At 35.6% G+C, this 17,937-nt stretch overlaps 1 protein-coding gene across 9 annotated transcripts in view; it reads right to left on the bottom strand.

The window, feature by feature from the left end:
• ZC3H13 (zinc finger CCCH-type containing 13) overlaps positions 1-17,937 on the bottom strand; it is a 92,939-nt gene that overhangs the window by 25,039 nt on the left and 49,963 nt on the right. For all 9 annotated transcript variants that reach the window (XM_074378193.1, XM_074378194.1, XM_074378192.1 and 6 more), the window contains 3 exons: positions 11,588-11,898; positions 8,580-9,044; positions 2,785-2,976 (listed from right to left, as the gene is read on the bottom strand). In XM_074378193.1, the coding sequence (XP_074234294.1) occupies positions 2,785-2,976; positions 8,580-9,044; positions 11,588-11,898 (968 nt within the window). The remainder of the gene's footprint in view (positions 1-2,784; positions 2,977-8,579; positions 9,045-11,587; positions 11,899-17,937) is intronic.

Below are 17,937 nucleotides of genomic sequence, written 5' to 3'. Positions count from 1 at the left end.
TTCTTTCCCCTAAAATGTGTTCTTCAAAGATACGCTTCTTTTCATGTATTTCCTTGTTTTAATGAATGACATACCCATTCATGAAAGCTGGAAATCTGAGTTATCTAAGTCTCATCATATTCAAGTACCATCAATTTCACTCTCAAAGTATTTCATTATTCCATTTCTTCTCTCAATCCCTACTGTTAACATGATTAACTCAGACTTTGATGAGCTCTTCTTAAATGCCCAAATCAACAGTCTGACTGGTTGGTATCCTTGTCTTCAATCTTTACCCAGACTCTCTGCTTTTTTTTTTTTTTTTTTTTTTTGATGGAAACTCTATTTTTATCCAGCTGCTTAAAAAAAGCTCATTAAAAGCAGTTATCTTATGGGAAGTGAAAAGGCAATTAAATCCAAAAATTTTAGCCTGACTTCTTAGGCCATTTACAACCTGGCCTTCAGTCTCTTGCCCATGCTTTTCCCTAGCTTCTTTCCTTCCCTACCAATTATAGCATACTCTATTCCAACCTCGTAATTCTTTACTACTCCAAAACATGTTTCTTTCAGTCCTGTGTGTCTGCACATGCTGCACCCTCTCCCTGCAAAGTGTTTCTTCCATGGTTCTTTCTAGCCAACCCCTATTTATCCTTCAGACCCTAATTCAGATGTCTCTTCTTTAAGAAGCTTTTGTTGACTACCTCAGAATTCTGTTTGCTCTTTATCTTCTCACAGAACTTTACCTATTAGTAGTATTTATACCTCAATTGCCTATTTGTACCCTAATTAGCCTGTAAGAACCAAAGGGAAGATTTAAATTCTTGAGTGCAAAAACAAGGTCCTAAGCACATCTCCACCTTCAGTCTCTATTTCCCTATGCTCAGCATACTCTAGTCATCCTGATCTTCTTTCAAACTCTAGGCTATTTCCCATCTCGTGGAATTGGCACATACTCTTTCTTCTGCATGGAATATTTTTACCCTCAATACTTGCAAACTTCTTCCCCTGCATTTATGCCTCTGCATAGATGAGGTAGGTCCTTTTCTTGTCCTTTATTTCTAGTTGGATCCCTTGTATGTTTACTTGATAGCACCCAATAACCATTTCGTTTTTGAGGGGGTATATCTCCCCCTTTATAAAGTTCTACAAGCACAAGAACAGTCATACTCCAAAAAAACTTACAAAGTGCATGGGTACTCGATAAACATTTTTAGAATACATCATTATCAAAAATGTTTTTCTATTTCAATCATACAACTGATGTTTACTTAAGTAGTTATAGTAAAATAAAATAGAAAGAGAATAGGACTTGTAGTCAGAGGAACTGAGCTTGAATTTTAGCTTTAGAACTTAATTCTCTGTAATATTGGAAAAATCATTACTCTTCTCTTAGCCCAAATCTCTTAAAATATGAAACATGGATTCTTTTATCATATCTATACTCACAGGGATATTGAAAGATAAAAAGATTTAAAAAATACGTATCTTCTGACTTAATATTCTTAATATTCTTTACAATATTAAGTCCAAGAATACAAAGCAACTATCAAAGTTCTTCTTAGTAACTCAATACCTGGTTGAACTTAAGTAAAACTGAAACCAAATGTTACACTGAATTCAGGCATGAGATGAGAAAAACCTGAGCTAGGATATGAAACTAAGAAACTAAGGGGAAAAAAATAAATTAAAAAATGCATTACCAGGACAGTGTTAGATTAGAGAGAGTAAAGATTGGTGAATCAGGGTTAGGGAAGAATAATTTCAGATATCATCACAGAACACATCAACTCCAGCGTCATTTGTAACTAAGGAAACCATACACATCTTCCAACTCAAATGCATTACACTTACCCTAACAAACTGAACTCAGCCAACTCTTATCTATGTCTCTGATCCCATCTACATGCCCAAAAGCACATCATGTCTTAGAGATTTTGTTCTCCTCTCATTACTACCCGTATTAAGGTAAATTTTACCTCTTTGATTCAATTCAGCCTACTGTGAAGCATCAATATTCAATTCCTTACTCCATTTAAGTTTCATACTGTATTAACCTCAGCATTATAGCAAACCTTACTTTAGTAACTAGCAAAAGTAAGTAAGACTTTTATAAGGTCATGAATATGTACAGACACATAAGCTTGTTAAAGAAAGCTTATAACCCTTCTTAAATGCCTTCTAGTAATCCTGCTTCAAAACTGCTTTAAGAGATCATCTAGTAGAGTAACAAAATTTTTAGCTTAAGATATTCAAGAATATAAAACTAGCAAAACCAAGTGTTACATATTCTCAGGAAGAAGCATGAATAAAATATTTCACCAAACAACCCCCAGCCCTATCATCATCAGTTTTTTCTTGTTCTACCCTGGCAGTCCTTACAAGACTTTATCACAGCTAGCGAGCCAGTGGCCAGGACACTCAAATGAGAAACTTTAAGTATCTCCTGAATCAGAAGTACTTGAAATGTCACCCAAGCATCTATATTCTTTGAAAGGTTGTCAGCTACTTGGTTAAGGTGAGAGACATACCGCAGGCACCTCAATTCTTGGAGTATGCAAGTACCTACTAAATCAGCACCTGCTCTGTTGCTAAGTAGATACCGGTAGCTAGCTATTTACATAATCTCTCCTAAGCTAAGTTGAATAGGAAGATTATATGAATAAACATAATATTTTAAATGGATCAGAAAGTAAAATATCTTAAAAGATATTTTATATTAAAAAGTAAATCGATACTGGTTTAAAAAAAAAAAAACCACTCCCAATCAATGTTGGTCATTATTTAATAATACTCCATTTGACAAACCTCTCTCTCTGTTGTCACGACGGTCTCTCTCTCCATGTCTTCTCTCAAAAGAAGAATCTCTTGCTTGATCTCTGTTGTCTCTTTCAGGATATCTGTCTCTTTCAGGATAGCTACTTCGAGTTTCCCAGCTGTCATGATAGTTGCCACTACTACCGTGACTATCAATTTGAGAACCTCTTGTGCCTCGACTTCCTAAACAAAGGATATTCACACAAATATTTAACACATACACTTTATTCAACAAGTTTTGTCAGTCACAATCTTTCCTCCCAAAAAATATATAAAGATGTGTGGGGTTTCTTTGGTTTTGGGTTTTTGTTTTGGTTTTTTTGGTATTTGAAAGTGCAGTAATCACTGTTGAAAAGAGTAAGTACTGGATCCAAACACCCAGTGTTTGATGACTGACTCAGGTAAGTAAGCTAAGTCCCAGTTTCCCTATCTATAAAAAAGGACATATAATGGGATCACAAAGCAAACAGACTCATTTTAATTAATACAAAAAACAAAAAAACAAAAAAATTAAAACTATTGATTCTTATCTAAACCAAAGAAATATAAAAATAATATAACATATGTATATGGATATATTGCATTGACTTCAGTCTATAGTAAAAACATTCCAAAACTGGACTAAGGTACTGTGTTTACATGAGGTGGTACCTGAAAATTTTCATTAGAAAATTGGGAAATGAATGTTTATAGTAGCTTTATTTGTTATAGCTGAAAACTGGAAAGTGCCCAAATGTTCTTCAGTGGGTGAATGGCTAAACAGTTTATCTTGCCCACAGAATAGCACAAGGAACAAAGCACTGAGATGCGACAACTTGGATGAATCTCAAGGAAATTATGCTGAGTGAATCTCAACAGGATACATATAGCAAGATTCCATTTATGTAACATTTATGAGATAACAATTATAAGATGAAGGACATATTAGTGGTCGCCAGGGATCAAGAATGGGGAGAGGATTTAGAGGGAAAAAAAAAATGGGGAGAGGATTTAGGAGTGGCCGTAACTTTACACAGGGAGTCCTGTGATGGTAGAACTGAGTATCCTGATTGTGGTGATGGTAACACAAGACTACACAGCCACTATGGAAAACAGCACGGAGGTTCCTCAAAAAATTAAAATTAGAACTACTGTATGATCCAGCAATCTTACTTCTGGGTATATAGCCAGAGGAATTGAAATCAAGATCTGAAAGAGATATCTGCACTCCTATGTTCACTGCAGCATTATTCATAATAGCTAAGACACAGAAGCAACATACTGCCCAATGATAGATGAGTGGGGGAAAAGCGTGATTAAAAAATGTGTGTGTGTGTGTGTGTGTGTGTAATGGATTATTCAGCCTTTAAAAAGAAGGAAATCCTGCCATTTTCAACAACATGTGTGAAACTGGAAGACACTATGCTAAATGAATGAGAAAAGGCAGACACAGAAGACAAATACTACAGGATACCACTTACACGTGCAATCTAAAATAGTCAAACTTATAGAAGCAGAGAGTAGAATGGTGCTGCCAAGGGGTCAAGGAAAGAGGGAAACAGGGAGGTGTTAGTCAAAGAGTACACAGTTTCAGTTGCACAAGATGAGTTCAGTCCTAGAGATCTACTGTACAACACAGTGTCTATACTTAAAAATACTGTATTGGAAACTAAAAAATTTGGTAAGAGGGTAGATCTTATGTTAAAAGCATTCTTATCACCGACAACATAATGCCATTTGCAGCAACATGGATGCTCCTGGAGAATGTCATTCTAAGTGAAGTAAGCCAGAAAGAGAAAGAAAAATACAATGTGAGATCGCTCATATGTGGAATCTAAAAAACAAAAACAAAAACAAACAAACAAAAACAAAGCGTAAATAAAGGACAGAAATAGACTCACAGACAGAGAATACAGACTTGTGGTTACCAGGTGGGTGGAGGGTGGGAAGGGATAGACCGGGATTGCAAAATTGTAGAATAGACTACACTGTATAGCACAGGGAAATATACACAAAATGTTATGATAACTCACAGAGAAAAAAATGTGACAATGAGTGTGTATATGTCCATGAATAACTGAAAAATTGTGCTGAACACTGGAATTTGACACAACATTGTAAAATGATTATAAATCAATGAAAAAGTTAAAAAAAAAAGCATTCTTATCACATACACACGGATAAATAATAAAGAGAGTGAGAGGAAACTTTTGCATGTTAATGGCATAGACTGTGGTGGTAGTTTCAAGGGTGTATACTAATCTCTCAGCTCAAGTTAAATACATCAACTGTGTGCAGTTTTGTGTGTCAACCATACCTCAATAAAGTGGTTTAAAAAATGCACAGAGCTACACACATACATATACACATAAATGTGCCTTACACATACTAGACTAAGCCCTGAAAGAATTATAGCATAATTCTAAACTTTAACAGGGGCATTTTAATAATCAAAATGCCTGTAAAGAATTATTTTAATAATTAAAGATCAAAAAGAAGAAATTTAAAACTCTTTTAAAAAGACCACAAATGGGCAACATATTACATCTAGGAATGAAAAGTGTAAATGTCAGAATAGATGCTGCCAAGAGAAAATTAGTAAAAAATTACATCTAAGGCTACAACTCAGGAAATGAAAGAGATGAAGAGAGGAAAATCTGAATGAAAAGCTTAAATGTCAGATAGATGCTGCCAAGAGAAAATCAGTAAAAAATTACATCTAAGGCTACAACTCAGGAAATGAAAGAGATAAAGAGAGGAAAATCTGAAAGGAAAGTTAAAAATCAAGGAAGATTCAATGAGAAGATTCAACATATGTCTACATATGTCTAACTATATGCTCTTTAGAGTCACGTTTAAAACAAAAAGATGTAGAAAGGTTGAAAGGATGGAAAAAGATACATTGTACAATACTAACCAAAAGAAATCTGTGAGTGGGATCATTTTTTTAGTCAAAAAGACACCATTTGGAGGTAAAGAGGCTCATTCTGTAATGACAAAAGGAGTAATTTGTCTTATATGTATCTACTAGTAGAGCCTCAAAATATTCAAAGTAAAAATTTGATCAAATTACACAAAAATCAATAAATTCAAGATGACAGTGGAAGATTTAACTCGCATCTCTGTTATGATAGAAAAAGCAGACCAGAAAAAAAATTAAATGTAGATTTGAAAGCATGGCTAACAGACTTGACCTTAGACATACTATATACATGTTGCAACCATAAAAAGCATAGGGAGAACACATGAAAACTGACTGATGAACCACAAAATAAGTCTTAACAAATACAAATGCCAAAAAACTGACCTCAGTCTTCTCTGACAACAATTAAAATTGGGGGAGGGGAGTTATTTTAAAAAGCATGATTGGAAAATTAAAATCCTATTTCTATACAACTCATGAATCAAAGAAGAAATCATATTAAAATTCAGAAAGTGTTTAGAACAGACAAATATTATCAAATTGTCAAAGAACAGATAACTAATCATATATACATAAATTGTTCCAGAGAAGAGGAAAAAAGAAGCAACACTTTCCAACACATTTTATATGGCTAGTATAACTTAGGTCCCCAAACCAAACAAAGACAATATAAAACAATAAAAGCTACGCAGTGGTATGCTGGACTGACTCACACTGGCTCCAAAGAGCCAACTGTGCCCATCTCTCCCATCTCCACACTGAGTGATGTTGTTTAGTAGCTCAAAATCTGTTATGGCAGGAGGAATTTATACCATGGAAACTGGTATTAGCTACAAGCCGGGGCTTTTTTTTTTTTTTTTTACCCTCTGAAGAGGTAGTTGTTAAATATCTACCATCATACCACTGATTATATGCCAATTACACTTAAAAACAAATGCTTAATTCAAAATTAAATTTTAACAAACCTATTCTAGAACTTAAAAGGTGCATTTATCTTAGAAATGCAAGGATAGTTCTAAATTTTAAAAAGTATTTTAACTTAAGTAGCAAAGTAAAAGAGACTGACTAGATGACTATATGATCTTCTCAAGATACAGACAAACAGGCATGATAGAAGCTGTCAGCTAAGTTTGGAAAATTAAAAGACATCCTTAACATAATAAAAAGCATCTGCTAAAAATCTACAAACACCATGTTCAATGGTGAAATGCCAGCAATAACTCTTTAAAATCTGAAACAAAACAAAGAAGCCCATTACATCACTTGTAGTCAACAGGATACTGAAGAGATGCTCAACAGACTATTGACCAGAAAATAAATTATATTCAGAAAGGAAGAGCCAAATCTGTTTCCAGACATAAATGTTTGAAAGAATCTAATTAGATTTACTAAGAAAATACAGCAACAGCACAGTGTAAGATTAATATAAAAATATCAACTACCATTTCCATACACCAGCACTAGCATCAGAAAATAAAAGGCTTTAAACTATATCATGTAGTGCACCTGTACACAGTTACTCATTTAAGTGCTATTCAAAAGCAAAAAAAAAAAAAAAAAAAGATTGGAACACTTAAACATTCATCAATGTAGTATATGGTACATCCTATAATAGACACTACATGCGGAAAGAAGGAACTGGCTGTTTACCAAGCTGATTGATACGGAACGATCTCCAAGATACTTTTTAAGTGAAAACAGCAGGGTATAGAGTATACAGTTCTTTTCTTAAATAAAAAACAATTCTAAATTATACTTGTAAAACAGAGGAGAAAATATATAGACATACACATCTGATTGTGTAGAGTATTTTTCAGATGGATATATACAAAATTGGCAAAAGAGAGAACCTGGCCAAGGTAGGGAGGAAGGTTTTCACCATACACCCTTTTGTAGCTTTGAATTTTGAATCATGAGAATGCATTATTAAAGAAAGAGAAATCTTTTTAAAGTACCATTTACAATGGCAACAAAAATAGAGGATACCCAGGAATAAAACATGTATTAAGACCTTAGTAGAAAAAATTATAAATCAATAAATTTAATGTATTTGAAATAAAAATCCAACAGTTTTTCATGAAATTAAAAAGAAACACCCTCATTTAAAAAATATATATGAGAAAGGAAAGGGCCAAGAAAAGCCAAGACAATTAGAAGTAGAAGGTGAGAGGCCTTCATCTTACTGTGAAAGTGTAATACTGACCAGGATAAACCAAAAGGCCTATGGAAGGAGTAAGAGTGATCAGAATTCTGCAGCAGTGTTTTGGGGGAAGGGAACGAGGTGGGTAGAAGAAAAGAGAGGTCAAAGCCAATTCAGTCCAGGCAGTTTGGAGACAGTCAAGTACATTTAGGCAGGTAGTTATTGATGATGGTGATGGCAAATGCTCTTTAGGGGAAGAAAAACGGCTCAAGATCCTGATATGTGATGTTTTGAGGTGGTTCTGAAGCAAGCACAAATACTGAAGGATACACAAATCAGTCATTTCTGACACTACCAATTTTGAAAGGCCACCATCTTAACCCCATTTTAATGATAATTTTATCATAGGTATGTATCTGTTTATTAGAAATTACTTCTTTTTGATGCTCCTTTTTTGCCTGATAGCATTTTCTTAGTGTTCCACATTAATCAAGATGGTAGGCATGACTGGACATAATTAAACCAGGGGGTCTACGTCAGGCCCCATTTATCTTCTGCTACTTAAGCTATTAATTCCTATTCAGAATTTATAGGGAAGATCACAAATTCAATTAATTGAAAATTACTTTGACAAAATGATAATGAATGTGAGAAATAATATTTTTGGAAAATAAATCTTAGGAGATTTAATAATTTCTATATGAACATACAAGATGCAGTTTACTGTCAAGTCAAAAACCTTACCCTTTTCAGGCAACTCTGGACCTCTCCCCCTACTTCGGCCCATCCGGTCATTCCTAATTTCACTTCGAGACTCATTTCTGGAATCATTCCTCATTTCAGTGCGAGAACTTTCTTCTCTCAAATGGTTTCTGCCATAACTTCGGGATTCTTCCTGATAGGCATCCTCCTTTCGATGAGCATCTCGGCTCTCACGCTCCCTGTAGTCATGAGCATCACGAGCAGACCGAGAATCTCTGGGATCACGGCTCTCTTTGTTTTCTCTGCTATAGTCTCTCACCTCCCTGGAGTCCCGAATGTCTCTGGAGTCTCTCAGTTCCCGTCGGTCTCTAGTATCTCTAGCGTCTCTCCGATCCCGCCCATCTCGAGGTTCTCTGTCATCTCTGTGGTCTCTAGAAGAGCTCTGATCCTGTTCATACTCTCGTTCTTCTCTTGTGTCCTTTTCTCTATCCCTTTTGCCTCTAGTCTCTGTAATGCAATTTTAGAAATACACCGAAATTCCTTTCACAAAATTTTAGGAAACTAGGCAATGTATTTAGTACGGAGCTTTAAAATTTTTATTACGATGGTAATTCGTGTTCTTTGCAAAAAATAAAAGGAGAAAACATGAACAAGTAAGAAAATTAAAACCATCCATAAGCTAAAATTCCAAAGGTAATTTTATTAACACCTGGACAACTATGTTCTTGGTTGAATAAACTTCTGAACATGTCTTCCCCACCACAACTTACCCATACTTATAGATCTTAAATAACTGAAACAAGTACATTGATTTCCTATCAATGATGGCTTACTTTTTAGAGATCACTTTTACACCCAGAGGCACACAGTGACTTTAGTCATCTCTACCACGTATCGGCCACCCATGACCACTTCAAATGTACTTAAGCACTTGGGAGTAGCCTACAGTTAGTAAGATGGCTGACAAAGAGATGCTGTTATACACTCTCTTTTTTTCTTTTTGAGCTGTTTAATAGAATCATACTGACTCTAAAGTTTTTCTCTACGTAATGCATTTTCTAATCTGTCATAGAAAAATAAAATAATTTCAGTTTTTAAAAAGCTGGAATGACCCTCAATGATTATTTAATACAATTCTGTCATTGTATAAATGAAGAAACAGAAACCCAGAGCTTAGATGGTTTAGTCAGCCCCATACATCATGGAAATTTGCAAAGATTACAACTTATTCTTTAGATATACCTAGAAGAGTACAGATTGATTACAGCATAATCTGATATGAAGTCAAAGAATTAACAAGAGACCCTCAAAGAGCAAATCATATACTTTTTATCAGACTCCTTCATAATTTGCTCTTAAACTCTGGAATTGCCCTGAGGTCTGAAGCCATTTTAGCAACTGCATTATAAACTTACCCCCTTTTCTCTTTGTCCCCAGTGGCTAGGTCCACAGACTTTCTCTATATAGTATCCACAAGACCCCCTAGATTCTCATCAATAATTTATCTCCCCTGCCAATAACCTTGCCTATAGCACTAGGCAGGAATGTGACAAGTCTCCATCTCTTTTTGTGCATATCTATCACTTCTAGTCCTCCTCCAATGTCAACTGTGCCTAGAAATTTGTTCACTTAGTGCCAGACTCTTTTTTTATGATGCTCCCTGCTACCTTTACAAATACATCTAGTTACTATACCTTCTTCTTTACCTACCTTCCCATCCTTCCACTAAAATTATTCTTATTTCAAAAAAAAGACATCGAAATAGAGAGGAATAAACACCTACTGCATGTCTTGTATGATTAAAGAAACATCTTCCTTACAAAGAACCTAAACACAGTAAATAAATAATATCCAGGAAGGAAGAGCCAAATCTGTTTATTATTAAAAGGATTCTTCCTATAACATAAGCCCCTCTTACCACAAAAAAGAATTCCTACAAGACTCGACTGCATACTAAATTTCCCCATCATTAATAATTATGTTCTGAAATAGTAAAGAGTATTCATTCAATAAGTAGTCACTAAATGTATACTATAATCCTAGTCAATTCTAGTTAATAAATAGTTGAGAGAATTTTCCCATCTTACCAATGTTCCATAAATACTGCTGTGCTGATCTGATTCCGAAATCATGTACATAAAATAATTCTCTAAAACAGGTGCTCTCTCCAGTCTCTACCTATGCATCCATCATTTCTTGAATAAAATAACTTGATTAATTACTGCTTGCACTATTGATTGGAAGAGAATAACTAAGTTCAACATGTTTCATAAGAGATGGCTGTACTATACCCACAGAGGCTTTAAAAATGCATATTAAACAAGTGTTGTTGCAAATAAGTATTTCCTGAGTACTCATTATGTTCAAAAGCTAACTCAGGAGGAGTTAGGAAAAAAACTTGTTAACTTATATAAACAAGAGCAAGAAGCTTAGAGAAGTACAGAAAGAGATGAGAACTATTAGATGGTATCTCCAAGTAATAATAGCATCTCAGGTTGAACAGGGAGTAGCAATTCCAGAGTTCCCTTAATTCTCAGGGAGCTAGGAAGAAACACTGCTTTACTTACTTCTTTACTGAGTTACACCTGGAAAACTGATCACTTAGTTCGTACTGACCTTCTGAAGATTACCCCAGCCCTCACCTCTTGTCGAAACATTTCTGACGCACTCACACTCTGCCCCCATGGTTTGCTGCTCTTCTTTCCTGCATCTCTATTGTTTTCAAAGAATGAGCTAAGCAATTAGCGTGACTCTAAGAATCAGACAGCCCCAAATTTCTAGGACTTGAGAGTACTCAAGTAAAACATCATAACTAAAGAAAGCACCAACTTAGTATACAAATACTTACATATATTTAGCAGCTTACATTTCCATGTTAAGCACCTCCTATTGCCCTCAAGAAATCTCATACACATGATACAGAAGACTTAATATAACACAGTTCTCTTCTACCCTTATTCTAACAATAAACCTCAATGTCCAATTTTTTAATAAAGAAAATACCCACTTAAAGAATTCTAAAAAAAGTCACAATAAAGTACAGTACTTACCCTCCCTCCTTTCATGGCGCCGATCATGAGACTGTGAAGTCCGTTCGTGATCGTGCCTCCCTTTCTCTCTCATTGGAGAGCGATGTCTTGGGGGACTTTGCTTTCTCTGAGGAGAAGACAGAGAATGTGAAGGGTAGGGAGAAGCAGAGCGGCGTAAAGGTGGAGTTATCGTCCTTTGGTAAGACGGTGAAGGAGTTCTTTTTCGGCGAGGAGAAGGAGAATGTCTCTGAATGGATGATCCTGATTGTGAGGAAGATGAGTGATGTCTAGAAGATATAGGAGAATGGTGCGGTCCTGCTGGGGAAGTAGACCTATGAAGAAAAACAACAATTTAAACAAATGTGTTCAAGAACCTTCATTTCTAGCCAAACGAAAACCTCCTTTAAAAACAAAACAAAAAAATGAATGTAAAAGTTAACGCTAAAAGTGTGAATAATAATTCCAGGATAAGTTTTAATTCACAATGATGTAAAATCTTTTATACGTTGATTTTTAAGTTAGCTTGACGCACCAGTTCTGGATGAGACATGAGACATACCTGGCCCTTCTCCTGAGCTTTGGCTCCAAGGCACGCTTCCTTTTCCAGGTGACATTCTCCCTGAGCACAAATGGTCTTACTCTCATATAAAGTCAGGAACTCACTCTTACCAGAGATCATGGCTGACAGTGTGAACAGGTACTTGGGGAAGGGAACACACCAAGAGCTAACGAGAAAGTACTTCCAGTCCACTCTAAATAGAAAGTGGCTATAATGAACCTTGTAAATTAGGGCTGTGGGAGGAGGGAAAAGCAATCACCAGTTAAGCCAAACCTAAAGTCTGCACTGCCTGGGTCGAAATTTAGGATGGGGGAAGAACGCTAGGGCTAAGAAAAGGACATACTGTCTATACTGTGTTTATCTTAAATAAACTGCCTTTACTCTTGCTTGGGCAGCACAAACTGAGATTTAGTTCATAAACTTTGGTTTAACTAAGGCTTCCTCTACTCCCTTAAAATCACCTTCTTTCACTGCTGCCAAATAACTGACAACCTCATGAAGCACATCTGAATCACTCCTACAATCTGTTATATCCTGGCTCTGTCTATAGTGAACATGCAAAAGGTGTGTGTGATGGAGAGCTAGAATACACACATTTGTGCAATAACTAAAAAGAAACAGGACTATTGTTTAAAAAACATTCCAGACATCACACTCAGGTAAGTATCGTATTTCTCAAAGCAATCATTTCGAGGGCTAGATGTTCAAAAAAAATTCTGAGTTCCTGTCAAAGTATTTTAGAATTGTCTTCAGTGCCTCTGATAAATGTCTTTTAAGATCTGCAATTTTGGCAAAATCGTTATTAATCCCAAGCCAGGATTTCTCAGTCTTGGCACTACTGACATTTTGTACTCATGAATCTTTTGTGGTAGGGGCGGCCCTGCACATTGTAGGGTGTTAAGCAGCACTCCTGGCCTCTCCCCACTAGCAGCTAGTACCATCTCCCTCCCGCCCCCATTCATGACAATAAAAAATTACTCTAGGTATTTCCAAATGTCCCCAGGGAGGTGAAATCAAAGCTGGTTGAGAACCACTGCCCTGAACTATGCTGCTTATAAATGATGCCTTAGAACTTCTAACAGTAAAAGTTTTAAATCTATAAAACACATGTTACTATCAGGAAAGGGATCCAACATACTGGAAAGAATTTTGCAAAACAAGAAATTAAGCAAGTAAATGAAAACACCTTTTGGATAACAGTAAAAATAAAAGCCAGCTAACTAGAACACCACATTTACCTAAACATTCTAGTTATCTGTGATTCCACAAAACCTTCATGCTTTTAATAAAAACTGTTATTCCCTTCTCATATTAAAAAAAAAAAAGACATAAACCACTATAACTTGACTCCAAGTTGAAATTTACTGACTTACAGATATGAGCAGAAATGCTCAATGAGTCTTACTTAAATTTGAAAACCATTTATGATCAATGGCTATTCAAATCACTGAACAGAAAAATCATTACAAGATTGAGAAATTCTAATTCTAATCTGACTATTGTTTGGTGATTTCCCATTTTAATTTCACTAGGTTCTAGTCAAGTTGGAATACTTAAATTTATAAAATAAAGAATGTTGCTCTCCACTGAACTGACATGTGGTTAGTTTTGAGTTTATTTCTGGGATATACTCAAAATTGTTTCAAGAACGTTTACAATACCCTTTGGTAATCTGTTCACTAAAACTTAAATAAAATAGTTCATAATACTATCTTTAAAAAACACATTACAGTCCAATCACATATCTATTCAAATTTGGTGTCTATAGCATGGAAGAAAAACTTCAGTTCAAGCTTAGATAACCAAATTATCATATTAAAGCCAGAGCTTCAACGTGTTGTCAAGTTGTATTTTCAGCATTTTAACCATATTTTTCTTCCTACCTATCCTTCAAGGAAAAAAATTAAAAGTTTAATTGCTAATTTAATTATCTGTTACTGGATGGATGTTTGTGTCCCCTCAAATTTATATGTTGAGGCGCTGGCTGTCTGAAGGTGGGGCCTATGGGCTCAATTAGGTTTAGGTGAAGTCTTGAGGGTGGGGCTGCCATCATGGGATTAGTGTCCTTACAGGAAGAGGAAGAGACCAGAGCTCTCACCTCTAAGAGGACACAGTGGGAAGACAGCCATCTATGAATCAAGAAGGGAACCCTCACCAGGAACCAAATCTGCTGGCTCCTTGACCCTGGGCTTCCCAGGTGCTAGACCTGTGAGAAATAAATGTCTGTTATTTAAACAACCTAGTCTATGATATTCTGTAGTAGCAGTCCAAGTTGACTAAGGAAGACAGCATCTTTACATTTTCTTCTGTTACAATCCTTTTAAAAGTCTAAAGACTGCAGAATAGTGAAAAGAGAAAGAGAATCTGTTACCAAAACAAGACAGATCAAATTACGGACGTAAGCCTAACTGGATCCAGACCTACATTCACTTGCACATATAGAAGGTGTGACTCTAAATAATTAAACTGTCCTGAAATCTGACCCAAATTACTTAGGCTTCTAGACTATTGCAGAGATACATTAAAATACATTTCTACTTAGAATAGCAGTAATTTCAGATTAACTAGTCTTATGCTCTAAAATTAGCTGGTTTCCTATCTGAGGGGAAAAAAGAGTTGACATTCAGAATTCAAATAAAGAACAAACAGTCATTTAAAAGTCCACAAATGATAAATTCTGGAGAGGATGTGAAGAAAAGGGAATGTTGGTGGGAATATAGTTTGGTGCAGCCATTATGGAAAACAGTATGGAGATTCCTTAAAAAAACTAAAAATAGACTTACCATGTGATCCAGCAGTCCCATTCCTGGGCATATATCTGGAGGGAACTTTAATTCAAAAAGATACAAGTATCCCAATGTTCATGGCTGCACTATTTACAAGAGCCAAGACATGGAAACAACCTAAATGTCCATCGACAGAAGACTGGATAAAGAAGTTGTGGTGTATTTATACAATGGAATACTACTCAGCCATAAAAAAGAATAAAATAATGCCTTTTGCAACAACATGGATGGACCTGGAGACTGTCATTCTAAGTGAAATAACCCAGAAACAAAAAGAAAAATACCATATGATATCACTTACATGTAAAATCTAAAAAAAACAAGAACAAAAACACAAATGAATTTATTTACAAAACAGAAACAGACTCACAGACATAGAAAACAAACTGACAGTTACCAGGGGGGCGGAGGGGGGGAGTGGGAAGGGATAAATTGGGAGTTCGAAATCTGCAGACATTAACTACTATATATAAAATGGATAAACAACAAGTTTCTACTGTATAGCACAGGAAACTATATTTAATATCTTGTAGTAACCTATAATGAAAAAGAATATGAAAAGGAATATATGTATGTATATGTATGTATATGTATGACTGAAACATTATGTTGTACACCAGAAATTGATGCTACATTTTAAACTGACTATACTTCAATAAAAATAAATTTTTTAAAGGAAAACAAATAACAAAGGAAAGCTTATTGCACAAAGAGAAGCCTCAATACCTTAAAACAGAAATCTGTATACTGTCAGCAAGGGCACTGTGATTTATAAAACATAGGGAAAACTGATCTTTAGCCTGACTTGATTCCAATCAAAAGCTTTTTAATGCTGCCATAATTAGGATATGATGTGGAATGAGAATATTCAGAGTATATTTCACTTTGGAAAGAAATATGAAAAGTTAAGAAATTTAAAATCGAAGATCCTTTCATTCAAGATGCAAGTAATTTCACCTATAGATCATTAAGTTTACCCTGGACTTTCTTAAAATTTGTAACACCAATTTTTCTCTCGATAAACGGTTTCTATTTCTCAAATATGAAAATACGCTTACATAATATAACATTTGTAATTCAACCTTTAAAATCATCACGCAAAAAACATACTTTAAAAAAACTAATCGGGTATGGACACTATCAAAATCAACTCTATTTTCAGTGGTAAAATGTAACACATGATACACACTTCACACTCAGAATATCTGAGACAGAGAGGACTGAAAATCAGTCTGCCTTGATTGCAAGAGTCCTGAAGTAGCCCATCAACAGTAGAGAAAGCCAATTTCAGCTAATTCATGCAACACAGAAGTCCATAAAACAAGAGTAATGGAATATAAACTGTTAGGCCCAAAATAAAAAAGTACATCAGGGGGACTACAATAGGTTGCTTGGTAAGGAAAGGGTCTTTACTGAGAAGATGATATTTGAGCCAAGAACTGAAAATCCAAGGGAAGAGCTTTCCATGCTGAGGACTCAGTAACCACAAAGGAGGCAGGAGGGAATGGTGATACACAACAAGAACAGAAAGAAGACAAGTGTAACTACAATTTGTGAGAGAATAAAAAGTCTTATGCGAGAGGGTAGGAAAGCAGACAGAGGATATAGAGTCTTCTAGGTCATGATATAGTTCATGTTTATTCTAAGTATAAAAGAAATCACTGGAGAGTTTTGGGTAGGGAAGTGTCATTCAAAACCTAGTGATATCTTACTTGCTTAAATAAATATGTAAGATGGAGAAAGAAAATGCTTCTGCATGGTGATTTGTTTTAGACCTAGTAGCTTGCTGTCCCTTTGCAGCAGGTGATAAATACTCCCCAGAAGGGGAATCATTTCTAACTGAACGACCTACGGAAACCAGAATACTTCTTCTGTCTGTGGCAATCTTCTGAAAGGTGTCTCCTCCATAAATAAGTGGTACTTGAAAAAGAGGACTGATTCAAGCAAACTAATAAGAAGTTTCACATAATACAAGTAAATCTAAGCCAAGTGCTAACAACTTTGGTTCAATTTCATTTTTGCATTGATGTAGAAATAAATTAAATTCAAGAATCTCAATTTAAGAACAAAGAATGTTAAGATAACCCTTACATCAGCACATCCTTCAATGGTATTCAAATCCACAATTATTTATCATTTAAATAATACAACTTTTAAGGATCTGGTTCAAGAGCCTTACAAGGACTTACATATTTAATCACATGACTTAGTGAGCTAAAAACTGTACCACTGTGATGAAGCGTCAGAAGAGACAGACACCCAGTACCCCTGGCACACAGAGAGATTGCTTTTAAGCTCTAGGAGTAGGAGGGTCAGTATTCCAAATGCAATAAAGCTCAGAAACAATTCACACCAGCATTAACACAAATGAAGACAACTGGCTCCTATCTGCTACCTGGTAAAGCAAGTTAAAGTTACTACTTTCTCCTGGGATGGGATGGGACAGGATGGTAAGGAGATGTAGGAGAGGTCTAGCCCACACCATGAAACAGCAAGCAATTCAGTCTTGGGAAAAAGCAAGGTGAAGAATGCTTCCCAAGTCCCTAGTCCAATTTCTCAAACACAAAATCTCTTCAGCTTAGGCCGACAAAATAGGTGTCAAATAAGTGAGAGTCTTGAAATCCCTGCCACTGTCCTGGAAGTCCTATCCAGTCACAGGTTATTTAACTGTCACTAAAAATATTACCACCAGATGGCACCAAACCACAGCTAGACAGAGATGGATTTTGACAGGGTAGCTGGGTATGTTATTTCATTAATCTCACTACATACAACACAGCCCCACATTTTTACTGGACTGAATTTTTGATTCTATATGCCTGTTATGCATTTCTTATTGGACCAATTCTTAGAACAGGGCTAAACTTCCCAACCACTTCCTGTAACTGAACACCTCCAAAACTGCTTGAGAACAATTTTCCTCTCAAGTCTCTAATTCCACTAAGCACGTTACACAAAGGGTTAAGAGCACAATTTTTAGGGACATAAATACCACTCTAGATTCTGGCTGCAAAACAGAAGCTTCT

The sequence above is a fragment of the Camelus bactrianus genome, chromosome 14 (assembly GCF_048773025.1).
Source record: "Camelus bactrianus isolate YW-2024 breed Bactrian camel chromosome 14, ASM4877302v1, whole genome shotgun sequence".
Taxonomy (NCBI): domain Eukaryota; kingdom Metazoa; phylum Chordata; class Mammalia; order Artiodactyla; family Camelidae; genus Camelus; species Camelus bactrianus.
This window is presented reverse-complemented; position numbering and strand designations above follow the sequence as displayed.